General features: G+C 46.7%; 2 protein-coding genes across 2 annotated transcripts in view; one reads left to right on the forward strand and one right to left on the reverse strand.

Moving 5' to 3' along the window:
* Positions 1-4120, reverse strand: part of LOC306815119 (uncharacterized protein) — a 145378-nt gene extending 141258 nt beyond the window's left edge. Inside the window, exon 1 of the mRNA XM_079331745.1 lies at positions 4077-4120. Coding sequence (XP_079187871.1) covers positions 4077-4098 — 22 coding nt within the window. The 5' untranslated portion in view covers positions 4099-4120. The remainder of the gene's footprint in view (positions 1-4076) is intronic.
* The window catches only part of LOC306815116 (olfactory receptor 14J1-like), a gene marked incomplete at both ends in the record, with an annotated part of 389316 nt that overhangs the window by 351930 nt on the left and 24240 nt on the right, over positions 1-13146 (forward strand). The window lies entirely within an intron of this gene.

The raw sequence follows: 13146 nt of genomic DNA on the forward strand, positions 1-13146 counted from the left end.
CCACCTGCCTCTGCGGACACAGCTGATCACCTGTACACGATTGGTGAGTGAGGAGCTGCCCGCTCCAGCCCGTTCCCACCCGAGATGGGTGTGGCTTCCCCCCCCCCATCCTGCCTCCGCTCCCACCTGCTTTCTGCGTCTCTTGCGCTTTTGTTCTAGCTGCAGGACCAGGACCAAGCACAGAGACAGCGTGCTTGCATCTAAAGAAGGGACTGAAACCAAGTTATCTATTCTGTTCTGTTAGCCATTTTAACAACTGGTGTTGTTTTCTGCTTGTATGGTTAGATATATTAGTAAAAGAGCTGTTATTCCCACCCCCTTATCTCTGCCTCAGAGTCCTTGATTCAAACAATTATACTACTTGGGGGGAGTAAAACCAAAGTCTCTATTTCAAAGGGAAACTTCTGCCTTTACTGGCAGACACCTGTCCTTTCAAACCAGGACAGCTTGTGCTTGGCTTAGTGCAGACACAACCTCCACATTCAGGCTGGGAATACTTACAGGATCTCCCACCTCTTCATTTATCCGCTCCTGAAATCTCTTAGGTATCTCAGTCACTGTGTAGGGCACTGTTTGGTAGCAGTGTGTGCCGACCCTGACCATCATCTCTGGGTTCAGTTTGGTTTAGGGCTATAGACTCTACATGCTGTCATTCTCCCTCTAAGATTCCCTCTCTCTCGTCTCCATCACCAAGCTCTGCCTGACGCTTCCCCATACAATCAGACTTGGCAGTGAGCAGCCCCTCTGCCTGCAGCTTCTTTTCCATCTCCTGATCATGCTCAGCAACAACAGATCCTTCCCCAAATCCCACTCTCCCTCTCCAGGGGATTTAAACCCCCTGAACAATAGACAGCCCTCTCTGTGTGGGACCAGGGGTTATGAGCATCATTTTCCCTTAGGAAAACCCCTGGTTCCCAGGACACTTAATGCAGGGCAGTGTCAGAGCAGGCCCACTACAGCCCCACCCCTTGTGCCATACCACCCTGTCTTGGGTTGCAACACATGATGTGACCAGAAATATGCATTCTATCACCATCTGGTGAAGATGGGTGGTGATCCTTATCTCAGAGAGACATATTATCTGCTAATGGGCCATCTTTAAAATCAAGTGTTATGTTTTCCACAACCCATTCTCCCTTCAAGAAGATACCATCTGCTGATGGGCCATTAAGTCCCACTGTATAACTGATAAAATTACATCATCCCATTGGGAAATGCTCCAGCCAAGAAGAGCCTAGCATTACCTACCTAGATAAAAACCTGCAATTTTGAAGACCAAGGTAGCCTTCTTTCCACTAGATTCCAGAGGAAAGCCAAACCTTTCCACATCATCACTAAAGTTTCAAAAAACCCTGCAGCCTTCTACAAAAGCACTGTTTCCACTGAACCACATCTGTAACTCCAAGAGGGCTGCAGCCACAATTTAATCAGACTGCTACCAACAACCTGACTGACAGGATGTCAGGTTGTATTCTGACTCTGTCAGTGTTTTAGAGTTATTCTTTGTAATACTGTATTTCTGTTTTAATCTTCCTAGTAAAAAAAAAAAAAGAACTGTTACTCCTAGCTCCCATATCTTTGTCTAAAAGCCACTTAATATAAAAAAACTATAATAATTCAGAGGGAGAAGGTTCATATTCTCCATTTCAAAGAGAAGCTCCTGTCTTTCTTAGCAAATACCTGTCCTCCAAACCAAGACACAACCCCTTATTGCCAGGGGCCCTGAGGGCAGGAAGAACTGCAGCACAACCAGCTGGAAAAACACATCAAACCTGTGTGACTCTCATCCAGAGGCAAGCAAGGAGAGCAGATGCAGCTGGGCACTCAGGAAAGCCTTCTCACCCAGCACAGGCCTGCTCCTCCCAGTGAGCAAAATCCTGGGGCAGCCACTCTCAGGTGCTGTGCTGGGCAGAGGGAAATGACCATGCATCAGGAGAGATGTGTCCCTGCTGTGCCACAGCTCTCACTGCACAGGAAGCTCCAGTCCTGCACCACACAACCCTGGGGGCAGAGGCTCTGCTGGCTGGGAAAGGAGACCAGGGGGTCTGGCTCAGGGGAAGATGTGTGCATTACTAGGGATCACAGGAACTTTCCAAGTTCTCTCTCCCATGACATTTCATTGGAGTTTCAAAGAGCTCCCGACCCGTGTGGCTGCTGCTGGGAGCCATCCCTGCAGGAACAGTTTCTCTGCCCTCAGATCTTTCCCTGTCATAGGGAACAGACCCCAGTATCAACTGCTATCTGCTCAGCTCTGACCTGAAGAAACCTCCTGGTTTCAGGCCCTCCAGGGAGTTACTCTTACCGAAAGGAAGCTGCTGGGGCAGTGATCTGTCACAGGCACTCACAGGGGTTCCTGGTGAATTCCAGGGTGTCTCTGGGGCTCTAAAGTGCTATGAGGTCCCAGCAGTGACAGGGGCTCCATGATGACATCCCAGAGGTCTCTCTAGGAACCCAAAGAACAGCGAGGTCACAGGTGTCCATTGTGACATCATGGGGATCTCCAGGTTTCTAAGGAACTGGAAGCTCGTACAGCCATGGGGTCTCCATGGTATTCAATGGCTCTTTAATCTGTTAAGGAATCTTGGAGTCACAGGCAGGCACAGTGGCTCCATGGTGACAACAGAGCCGTCCCTACGTGCTAAGGAGGCAGTTTGTCACAGACACTCACATGCGCTCTGCAGTGCCATTCCAAGAGTCTCCAGGTTGCTAAAGAGCAGGGATGTCACAGACATTCACAGGGCTTCCTGTCGTGGGCAGAGTGGGAACTTCAGACAAAATTCATCAGAGAAGATCCTGTTGAGTCACTAGATGCAGAAAGGATCCCCAGCATTCCCCATCTGCTCTTCCCAATGAACTCCTGATGTTAGTCTTCATCCTGATGGATGTTCCGACCCCTGTGTTCATCCAGGTGCCTATAGGGAACCAGAAGGACGTGGAGAACACCAGCCAGATGTCTTCCCAACATGGGTTCATGGGGAATGTGGGACACCAGGACTCTGCCCAATGAGGATCCTCTGATGGGGGATGGAGTTGGAGCAGCAGACAAAGCCTTTTCCTGCAGTCAGGCCCCTCACAGGGTTTCCTTTACTGGTGGTTCCGTTGGTGTTTGGTCAGGGTAGAGCTCCTGGAGAAGCTCTTCCCACACTCAGGACACTTGTGGAGCCTCTCCCCCGTGTGTGTGCGCTGGTGCTTGAGGAGATCCATACTGCTCCGAGCCTTTTTCCCACACTCGCAACACTCGTAGGGCCATTCCCCAGTGTGGATCTTCTGGTGGGAGGTGAGATTGGACCTATCAATGAAGCTCTTCCCACATTCCAAGCATGTGTAGGGCCATTCCCTGGTGAGCATGCGCTGGTGGCTGAGGAGGCCAAAGCTGTCTCTGAAGCTCTTCCACATTCCCCACAGCTGTAGGGCCGTTCCTCTGTGTGCACCTGCTGGTGGGAGGTCAGCTTGGACTTAGTGATGAAGCTCTTCCCACATTTCAAGCATTTGTAGGGCTGTGCCCTCGTGTACACTCGCTGGTGGTGGAGGAGGTGGGAGCCATGCTTGTACCTCTTCCCACATTCCCCACACTCGTAGGGCCACTCTCCAGTATGCATCAGAAAGTGCTTGTTGAGGTTGGAGCACCAGCTGAAGCTCTTGCCACATTCTGAGCATTTGTAGGGCTTCTCCCTGCCATACAGCTGCTCAGGGAGCACCAGGCCTGAACTGCAGCTGGATCTCTGGTCACCTTCCTGGCCCAGGGTGGGTCTTCCCTCCACATAAAACCCTGGTCTGGGTTTGTAGCCCCTCCTCGGGCAGGATCTCTGGGCCTTCTTCTCACTGTTGGATTCCTGCGCTGTGGAGCCGTTGCAAACGGCCTCTTGCCCGAGGCTGTGCCACGGGGATTTGTCCTCCCTGCTGTTCATGCTCAGCTCCTTGTCTGGGGGAAGAAGGACAAGGACAGGATGGGATTTGCCTCTGTGCCAGAGGCAAGGGCAAGGAGATCCCCCCTGGGCCGTGCTGCAGCCAGAGCCGTGCTAGGCTGGGAGATGGAGCAGGACACAGGGGGAAAGGGACACTGACTTCCTCCTCACCTGCCTGGGGCTCCCGGGCCATCTTCCTCTTCCTCACAGCCTCCTTCTCCATGGGGCCAATGCTTGGGAATGGGATATTCTGCCATTGGCGGGGAAAACAAGGGCTGAGCATGTTGGGTTTGATGGTGGCGCTGCCCAAGGGCAGCTGGAGAAGTCAGCGCCCCTTTCAGCCTTGGAGGGCCTGGTCACGTGAGCACCGTGAGGGGAGAACGGAGCAATGGCGGCGGTGGCCAGTGAGAGGAGACGGACCGGGAATGGGGACAGAGATCAGGAATGGGGACAGGGAATGGGAACAGGGACTGGGAATGGGGACAGGGAATGGGAACAGGGAGCGGGAATAGGGGCAGGGAACTGGAATTTGGGAGCTGGAACTGGGACAGGGATTGCAATTATGGGACCGAGACCTTTACTGGGACTGGGAACACAGGAGAGGAACGGAAAACCGGCACCGGGAATCAGCACTGGAAACTGGAATGGGGACAGAGACTGCGAATGGGAGCAGGAATGGGGACAGGGACCCAGGAAATTGGGAAAGGGAATGGGGAAAGGGACCGGGATTGGGACTGGGGAAGGAATGAGGACTGAGTGCAGCAATTCCGGACCTGGAGTGGCAACAGGAATTGGGACTAAGGGACCCAGAGCCAGAATACGGGACAGAGACAAGGACTAGAACCAGGAATGGGTACAAGGACTGGGACTGGCTGTGGGGATTGGTTGTGGCTTTAGATCTTCCCAGAGCAGAGCAGCTGCTGGCTGCTGTAAAGTTGTCTCTTGTGAAGGCACATCAGGCTCCAAAGGCAAAGAGCCCAAGGCTCTCCAGTCCCTGTTCAATCTCTCTGCCATAAAGTCCCGATGGAAGCAGGAGCAGCTCTCTGCTGCAAGAGGTCGAAGCTGCGGCTGGTGCAGAGTCTCCAGAGGCAGATGCTCCCTGGCCTTTCTTCTTCTGTTCTTTTCTTCTTCCTCTTCTTCTTTTCTCATGTGCTGGTAGTGGTGATGATGATGGTGGTGGAGGAAGAGAGAGTGATGAGAGAGGAGTGAGAGAGAGCTCTGGATCCAATTGTTATGGGTTGAATGTTTTAACTAGCTCCTCTCCTTGCCCCACCCCATGCAGCTGCTGGCCCCTCCCCCGGGCTGTTTTATCTAGGTTGGTGTTTTCCGGCTGGTGGCTGCTGCGCTTCGGTTTCTTGGGCTATTCGCTCCCTCTGCCGTTGCTTAGCTGCCCCCCACCCCCCCCCCCCGGCTACTTTAGCTGCCCCCCCGCCGGCCGCTTTAGCTGCTTCTCCCCTTCCCCCCCCCTCCCCCTCCCCCAGATGCTTTGGCTGCCCCCTGCTTTGTCTTGTCCTGGGCTTGCTTTAGCTTGTCTTGGGCTTGCTTTGTCTTGCTCCCAGCTGCCCCTCCCCCTCTCTCCCTTCTCCCCATTCCAGGGATTTGCAGCGACTCCGGAAGACGAAGATCCGAACTTTGGAGACCATCTCTAAAAGTCGGCCCAGGAGGCTGTGCCGCTCTTCCCGGCAAGGACCGGCCAGGTTCATCTCATCTGGATTTGCGCTAAAAAGTGTTTCTTTTGTATTTTTGCAAATAAAAAAAGTTTTTTCCATTTTCCCCTGAAAGAACATTCTTTCCAAGCTTAGTAAAAAAAGGAATTGTAAAAAAAGGAGGAGGGGGGACCCTTTGAAGCTCTTTTTTTTCCCCAAATTTGTCCTAAACTTAAACACCAATAAAAATCCAATGAATTTTTATTGACAAATTACCCAATCACCCAAAAGCAAGAACCTGAAGATTTCTACTGAAGCTATTAGAATTAGTTTGCTAATATGAAAATTTCCCTAAAAATTATGCATATGCCATATCTGGTCTATCTGAAGAATATAAAAATTATTCCTACTATATTCCTTTTCTGTCTAGAATTAAGTTTTTAATGTCTCAGTGCAGCTTGTATTTTATAGGAGATTCCACGGCTGTTACTTTTTACGGTAGTTAAAACATATTTCTAGATATTTACACTATGGTTTATACTTCTCCTTCATATCAATGCACTTAATATTTCTAATTCCTTAAACTAAAGCTTAGTCCTCTATTTCATGTCTGTGTCATTTAATGTACTTTAATTTCTCAAATGGTTTTTAATTTACATCTTACATTCTGTTCTCTCTCAAAGGGACTCAGAGAGGATTCTGTGTTCCACACTACAACAACTGGGAATGGGACAGGGACAGGGAATGGGGACAGGGAATGGGAACGAGAATGAAAACAGGAACTGGGAATGGAAATATGGGAACAGGATAGGGAATATGGAAATAGCAATTGGAGAGAGAATATGGGAGGGGATTTAGAAGATAGGACAGGGCATGGAAATTGGAATACGGGAAAGGGATTGGGAATAGGAATATTGGAACCACACTGGAAATATAGAAATGGAAATGTTGTACATACATATCTGTGGGAGCTGTCACGGTCCGCCCAACACGAGCAGGAATCGCGACTGGTTCTTTTATGGATCTCGGAGCGCAAACAACACAGCAGGGGACAAAACCAGTTTACTTCTACAGAAATGTACTTTATTTAGTGCCAACCAAAAATGCGATAGTGGGACAGAGAGAGAGAGAGAGAGAGAGAGAGAAAGGGGGGTTGGAATTATAGCTACCAAGATGGGCAGACGAATCCTCGTGGAGTCAGCCGGTAGGTGTCTGTTGCCGTCTGGGGAGATCTCAGGGGTCTCCTTTGCGAAAGTCACTTTTATAGTCCTTTCCCAAAGCGAGTGGCTTCTGGCCAAAAGGTGGGAAGATTTATGGACTATTGTATGTGAAGCTCGTTACGCAGGGGAACAGGTGGAAACAGGATGCTTCAAGGCACATCAGACCATCTTTGTCGTCATGAACACACGCGGGTCAGCCCATACTGACCAGTCCATTGTTCTTTCATCTGTGGGAGCTTGTTGAGTAAACTCCCCGTGACTAGTTGTCATGAGAAACCAGTTCTGGTAGGCATCACCTGCAGAACAGTCACTTGGCGTTCCTCCCATCCCTGGGCAGCGCAGGGCTCAGGCGAGGGTCGTTGGGCAGAAACAGACAAGAGGCTCGGACAGACTCTCACATCACCCCGTGACCAACGAGCGTCACTGAGAAACTCCATCAGCATCATGTTGTGATCTTGTAGCATCTTCAGGACCCGCCCTTGGTAGCATATCCTGGGAATAGGAAAAGGGAAAACAAAAACCGGGGATAAGAAGGAAAGGGAAAAATAAAAGGAAGGAAAATAAACAGGAAAATAGTGAAAAAAAATCACAACAAGATTGATTAAAATAAATTTTCAAACAAATCACAGTGATATTAGCTAAAATATCTTTTAAACAATCAAAATTAATCAATAAAATAACATCTAAACAATTAAAATCAAGCAATTAAAATTCAAACAATTAGAACAAAATCAATGAAATAATATTTAAACAATTAAAATTCAAACAATTAGGATCAAAACAAAACCAATAAAATGACATTCAAACAATCAAAATCAAAACAAATCAGTATCCATTATAATATGTTCTATGATTAAAACCATTATTTTCCAAAACCATTTTAATCAGAAGCTTAACATTACTAAAACTGATTATACCAATCATAACCAGTAACAAACAATTTTAATCAGTTTGCTGTTAAGGGCCTGACTTTCACTGCACATGTAATTTGTCTGGTGTCAATAACTTTAGGGGTATCTTTAGCAGATGGAGTAGTGATCAAATTATGTGCTTCCATTGTTGATGCCAATTGTGTCAGCCGTTTTACCATTCTCCAATTCAGGATGTATAGAATGACTGACAAAACAAAACTGATTAAAACCAAAATCAAAAGCACAACAATGGGATGACACAATTTGTTTAGGATGCCGGTAGCAGTAGGTGACCACCCAAAAAGAGTATCCCACCACCTGAGTTCAGCATCCCCTTTTACCCTTTCTAAAACCCGATGTATTTCTCTCACATCGTGATGAACTGTCACCAGGGTCTTCTGTCCATTTTTCTTGATCTTTCCCAAGATCCCAATTAAGTCCTGGTGAAGCAACAATTGTTTAATCAAAGTGAGGTTCATCTCAATGGGAACAGGCACTAACTGATGAATCAGTGTAAAATTGGATTGCAAAAGGTGATGAGACATAACTGGAACAGTATAAGAAAAATCACAGCCCATGATTGTGGTAAAATTACAAACACAAAAATTTAAATGATTTTTTAGATCCACTGTTACATTTTCTACAAACACTAAGTTGCAAGCAGTTCTTACACACACACATCCACTTCCTATGTACACCAGCACTGTTGCAGGAGTCTCATCGAAGTGTATTTCCAAATGACAGATATTTTGCTCTGTGTCTAAACAGATGTCTTGGGCCACAATGGCATTGCTTTCACAAATGAAACCCAGTTGCTACCAAACAACACAAGATTCCAAATTAACAGTTTGCCATTTTTTACTAATTTGATGGGCCCATTCTCTATGCTCAAAAGGATAGAGAATAGTTCCATTGTGATTTAATCCTAATGCAATGATGGGGTGTATCAAATGCACTGAAGCGTTGCGTATTGTCAACACAAAGGCTGTGGCTGTGTTAGTGCTGGGGTTGTAGGTAAAGTTTACCAAATTCCACCAGGACTGAAACTTCCTTTCAAAATCATTAGCATTTTCCCAAATTATTGTCCGGATTTCAGTAGGGAAGATGCCTTCTTGCCCTTCCCTTATAATTGAGGCAACACCTGTTTGCATCCAAAGCTGTGCCTGGATACAGCTGAGGGCTAAGGAGGTGTTGTTTTGAGCAGTACCAAGTATCAATTTGTGATCATTTACATTTGCCTTTTCCCAATTTGGTAAAATGTTTGATAATAACCACTGTTGCGTCCCCAGGGCTGTTAAAGAGGACTGCAGAGGTTGTTTCAATTTGCTCAGGTCTCTGGTGGTGGCAACCAATTTGTTCATTAATACCTCTGAATCAATGCTATTTAAAATTCCCAATCCTGTTCCCACAACACCGGTTATGTCTCTTGTTTGTTTCTTGAAAGAATCATCCTGGTTTTGCAACCAGGTTGTTTGTCCACGCCAAGAAAAGGTGAACAAGCTGGCTGAATTACTGAGACATTGTTTTGCATTGGCAATTTGACTAGTTTAAAAGACAATGCCGAATTAAGCAATATTTTCTGTTGGCCAGTTTTCCGAATTACCCAAGGTCCAATTTCAAATATTTTCAGGCTCAGTATAACCGGTGGTTGGGTAGTAGTGCTACAACATTGACATCAAGTTCTCCTTTATATTTTGTATTGTTTTTCCCACACATAATTTTTTTGGAAAAACTGTACAACAGTTCAATTTTGATTTTAAATTCTCACAAAATAAAACACAGCTATAAGGTCCTGTGCTGTAACTGTATACAGGTTCGATGAGGGACTCAGCAATTAATCTTCATGTTCCATGGCATTATTCTGTGAAAAGCAAACACAACAGAATCTGCCACAAAGAGGCAGGAGGTTAAAATGATGGAACTATGCAGACAGAAATTCTGTTAACTTCCCAGCCATTTTTCTGCAAAGAAGGAAGCCACTCTGTACCGCCTTTAAACACAGCATAAGAGTCAGTGTAGTTGCAAACAAGAAAGGCACTCTGCACTTCAAGCTGGAAAACACCCTAAATAACCATCAGCGCTCCAACCCAAGAGTCACCCCGTCCCCCAGCAATAATTTGCTCAGCAGAAGCATTAGTGAACAAAGAATTAGTGAACAAAGATTGTTTGGGGGAGAAAGCAGAGGCTGCTTTAATTATTGAAGCAGGTTTGTCATTGCTGTTGCCCAAGTTCTCAGTTTCTGTTATTACCAGATTTTTTACAGTTCCTTCTGTTACTGAGGATTTCTGGGCCACCCCGTCAGGGGGGACAGTCCCAGTAGTGGCTGTCTTCAAAAACTTCACTTCCTGAGAAGCTTTTTGAATTTTATCTGAGGCAATTTGCAAGTTAGGGCTTTCTAGGTGGGAAATTATTTTCTGTTGCACATCCCTCACTTCTTCTTTTTCTTCTCCTCCTATCAATACATCATCTATGTATTGGTACACAGCTACAGTGTCAGGTTTGGGTTTTTGGATTTGCCATACAGGGGAGTTTTGCAATTCCTGTATAACCAGTTTGATCTTTACTTTGGCACCAGAGAGAAGAGGGTATTGTTTTACATTTACAGGTAATTGCATAGGTGATTTATAGTCAGCAGTGAATTGTATTTCATGTATAATTTGCAAGCAGGCAGCTTTGTGAATGTTTTCTAAGAGTTGGTCTGGGGTGCCAGTTATGGCTAGAGGATCACCTCTCTCTAGGGGGCTAAGTCCCCCAGCCCAGTAGGCTGCACGCTGTGTTAGAGACCATGGAACACGAGAGTTTCCAGTTGTTAAGAAAACTCCAGTCCCCCAGTACCCACTGGCTTCTTGTTCACTTAATTTAATTTGATCTCCTCCAGTGAGTGAAATTCTAAAGACATACTCGGTCTCAGATTCTTGTGGGAGACGTGAGTATTCTTTCTTTAATTTGGTCAATTGAGTAGCAGTGTATGGTATTTCTTTGGAGGTTATGTGGGGGTCAAAATCCTCGTCGTTCAGGTATCTATATTCCGTTTTAATGAGAGGTCTCATTTTAGAGCAGCAATTTTCCCCACTGTTTTGTACATGTACTAGTTCTCTTTGTGGGTATATCTGCTTTATGTGATATGTTTTCTTTTCTTCTGTGTCATTAGGTGTATCTGCATGTTGTGAGGCATGTGATAGTTGTAGCAAGTAGTTGTGATTTCTTTCCTGCTTTAGTTGGTTTTGCAGAGTTTCTATCTGATTTCTTTCCTGCTCTAGTTGGTTTTCCAGAGTTTCTACCTGATTTGTTTTCTGTTCTAGTTAGTTTTCCAGAGTTTCTACCTGATTTGTTTTCTGTTCTAGTTGGTTTGTTTTCTCCTGTAATAGTTTTTGCAAAGCTTCCACCAGGTTTTGCAAGGAGTCTATCACTGCACTTTCCTCACTCACTCACTCATTTAAAACGAGATTCTACAGCAGCTGAAAGACAAGCACCTAGAACTGAGCAAAGTGTGGTTTTATTTTTCTTGCTCAGTTTGAATTTTGTTTCATGTTGCAAAGAATGTATCCGATCAATCACATTTTCTAAATTAAACCAATTACTGTGTGCCCAGTCTTCCCCCGCTTGGGAGGGTCTGGCATTATACTTAGCTAGTAAAGCATAAAATGCAGCTTTATCATTTTCAGACATTTTTATGAAGGGACTAAAACCACTCTCAGGGAGACACACTTAAAGTTACACAAAGAGCACAGCTGAAACTGTGAATCCCTTCTCTTCCCTGGAGTGGGTGAATAGACACACTACTTGGCAGGTACTAACTTAACTACAAAAATCACTTGTCTCTTCGTGATCCCAAGTAGTCAAATACAATAATTATACAACAACTGTAACCTCTGAGTTACGATTATGTGCGAGGGGGAAAAACCACTTCAGGAAGAGAAACACTTGTCACCCAGACTTTTGCTGAGGACAACCCCCTGTCATCCCTGGAGTGGCTGAGGAGACCAAACCGCTTGGGAGGTTCTCTTTAGTTTCACAATGGGTGTCTCCTCGACTACACCAAGCAGCAATGAATGTGTGAGGGTGAAAAACCACTTCAGGAAGAGAAACACTTGTCACCCAGACTTCTGCTGAGGACAACCCCCTGTCATCCCTGGAGTGGCTGAGGAGACCAAACCGCTTGGGAGGTTCTCTTTAGTTACACAATGGGTGTCTCCTCGACTACACCAAGCAGCAAACAACAAAAAACACAAGTCCCATCTTTTGCTCAGCTGAGATCCTTTCAAAAAATTCTCCGATTACTGAAATGGAGTTGATTATCCACTTGGGTTTGTGTGCAGATTGCGGGAAGAACCCAATAACACCTCCCTTGCTTTCTAACACTGTTCAGTCCTTACGGCACTGACAGGCTAGGTGCGGCTGAAATGGCACAGGTCTTCCCCTGGTACAAAGTGCACAGGAAACCCCAACTCCCCCAGTATCGGGAATTCAATTGCCGACTACGCCAAAAAATGTCACGGTCCGCCCAACACGAGCGGGAATCGCGACTGGTTCTTTTATGGATCTCGGAGCGCAAAAGACACAGCAGGGGGCAAAACCAGTTTACTTCTACAGGAATGCACTTTATTTAGTGCCAACCAAAAATGCGGTAGTGGGACAGAGAGAGAGAGAGAGAGAGAGAGAGAGAGAGAGAGAAAGGGGGGTCGGTTTAGTTACCAAGATGGGCAGATGAATCCTCGTGGAGTCAGCCGGTAGGTGTCTGTTGCCATCTGGGGAGATCTCAGGGGTCTCCTTTGCGAAAGTCACTTTTATAGTCCTTTCCCAAAGTGAGTGGCTTCTTGCCAAAAGGTGGGAAGATTTATGGACTATTGTATGTGGAGCTCGTTACGCAGGGGAACAGGTGGAAACAGAACGCTTCAAGGCACATCAGACCATCTTTGTCGTCATGAACACACGCGGGTCAGCCCATACTGACCAGTCCATTGTTCTTCCATCTGTGGGAGCTTGTTGAGTAAACTCCCCGTGACTAGTTGTCATGAGAAACCAGTCCTGGTAGGCATCACCTGCAGAACAGTCACTTGGCATTCCTCCCATCCCTGGCCAGCGCAGGCCTCAGGTGAGGGTCGTTGGGCAGAAACAGACAAGAGGCTCGGACGGACTCTCACAGGAGCTTACTGTCAAATCCTTATCCTTCTCAACAGACAGGGAATATGGGACTGGGGATATGGGAACCACAACCGGGTAAAGAATAGGGGACAGGGAGAGGGAAGCAGAGTGGGAATGGGAATTGGACTGGGGTGGGAGCCAGGAGGATGTGGAGCCCTTAGCCAGGTGTCTTCCCAATACAGATCAGTGGCACCAGGGCTCAGCGGGGCTCTGCCCACCAGGGGTCACTGGGGATCCTCCAGAGTGGATCCTGCCATGGGGGATGGAGCTGGAGCATTGCATTGTCTTGGTTTGAAAGACAGGTGTCTGCTAACGAAGG

Source organism: Erithacus rubecula, assembly GCF_903797595.1.
Source record: "Erithacus rubecula genome assembly, contig: scaffold_100_arrow_ctg1, whole genome shotgun sequence".
In the NCBI taxonomy this organism is placed as follows: Eukaryota; Metazoa; Chordata; class Aves; order Passeriformes; family Muscicapidae; genus Erithacus; species Erithacus rubecula.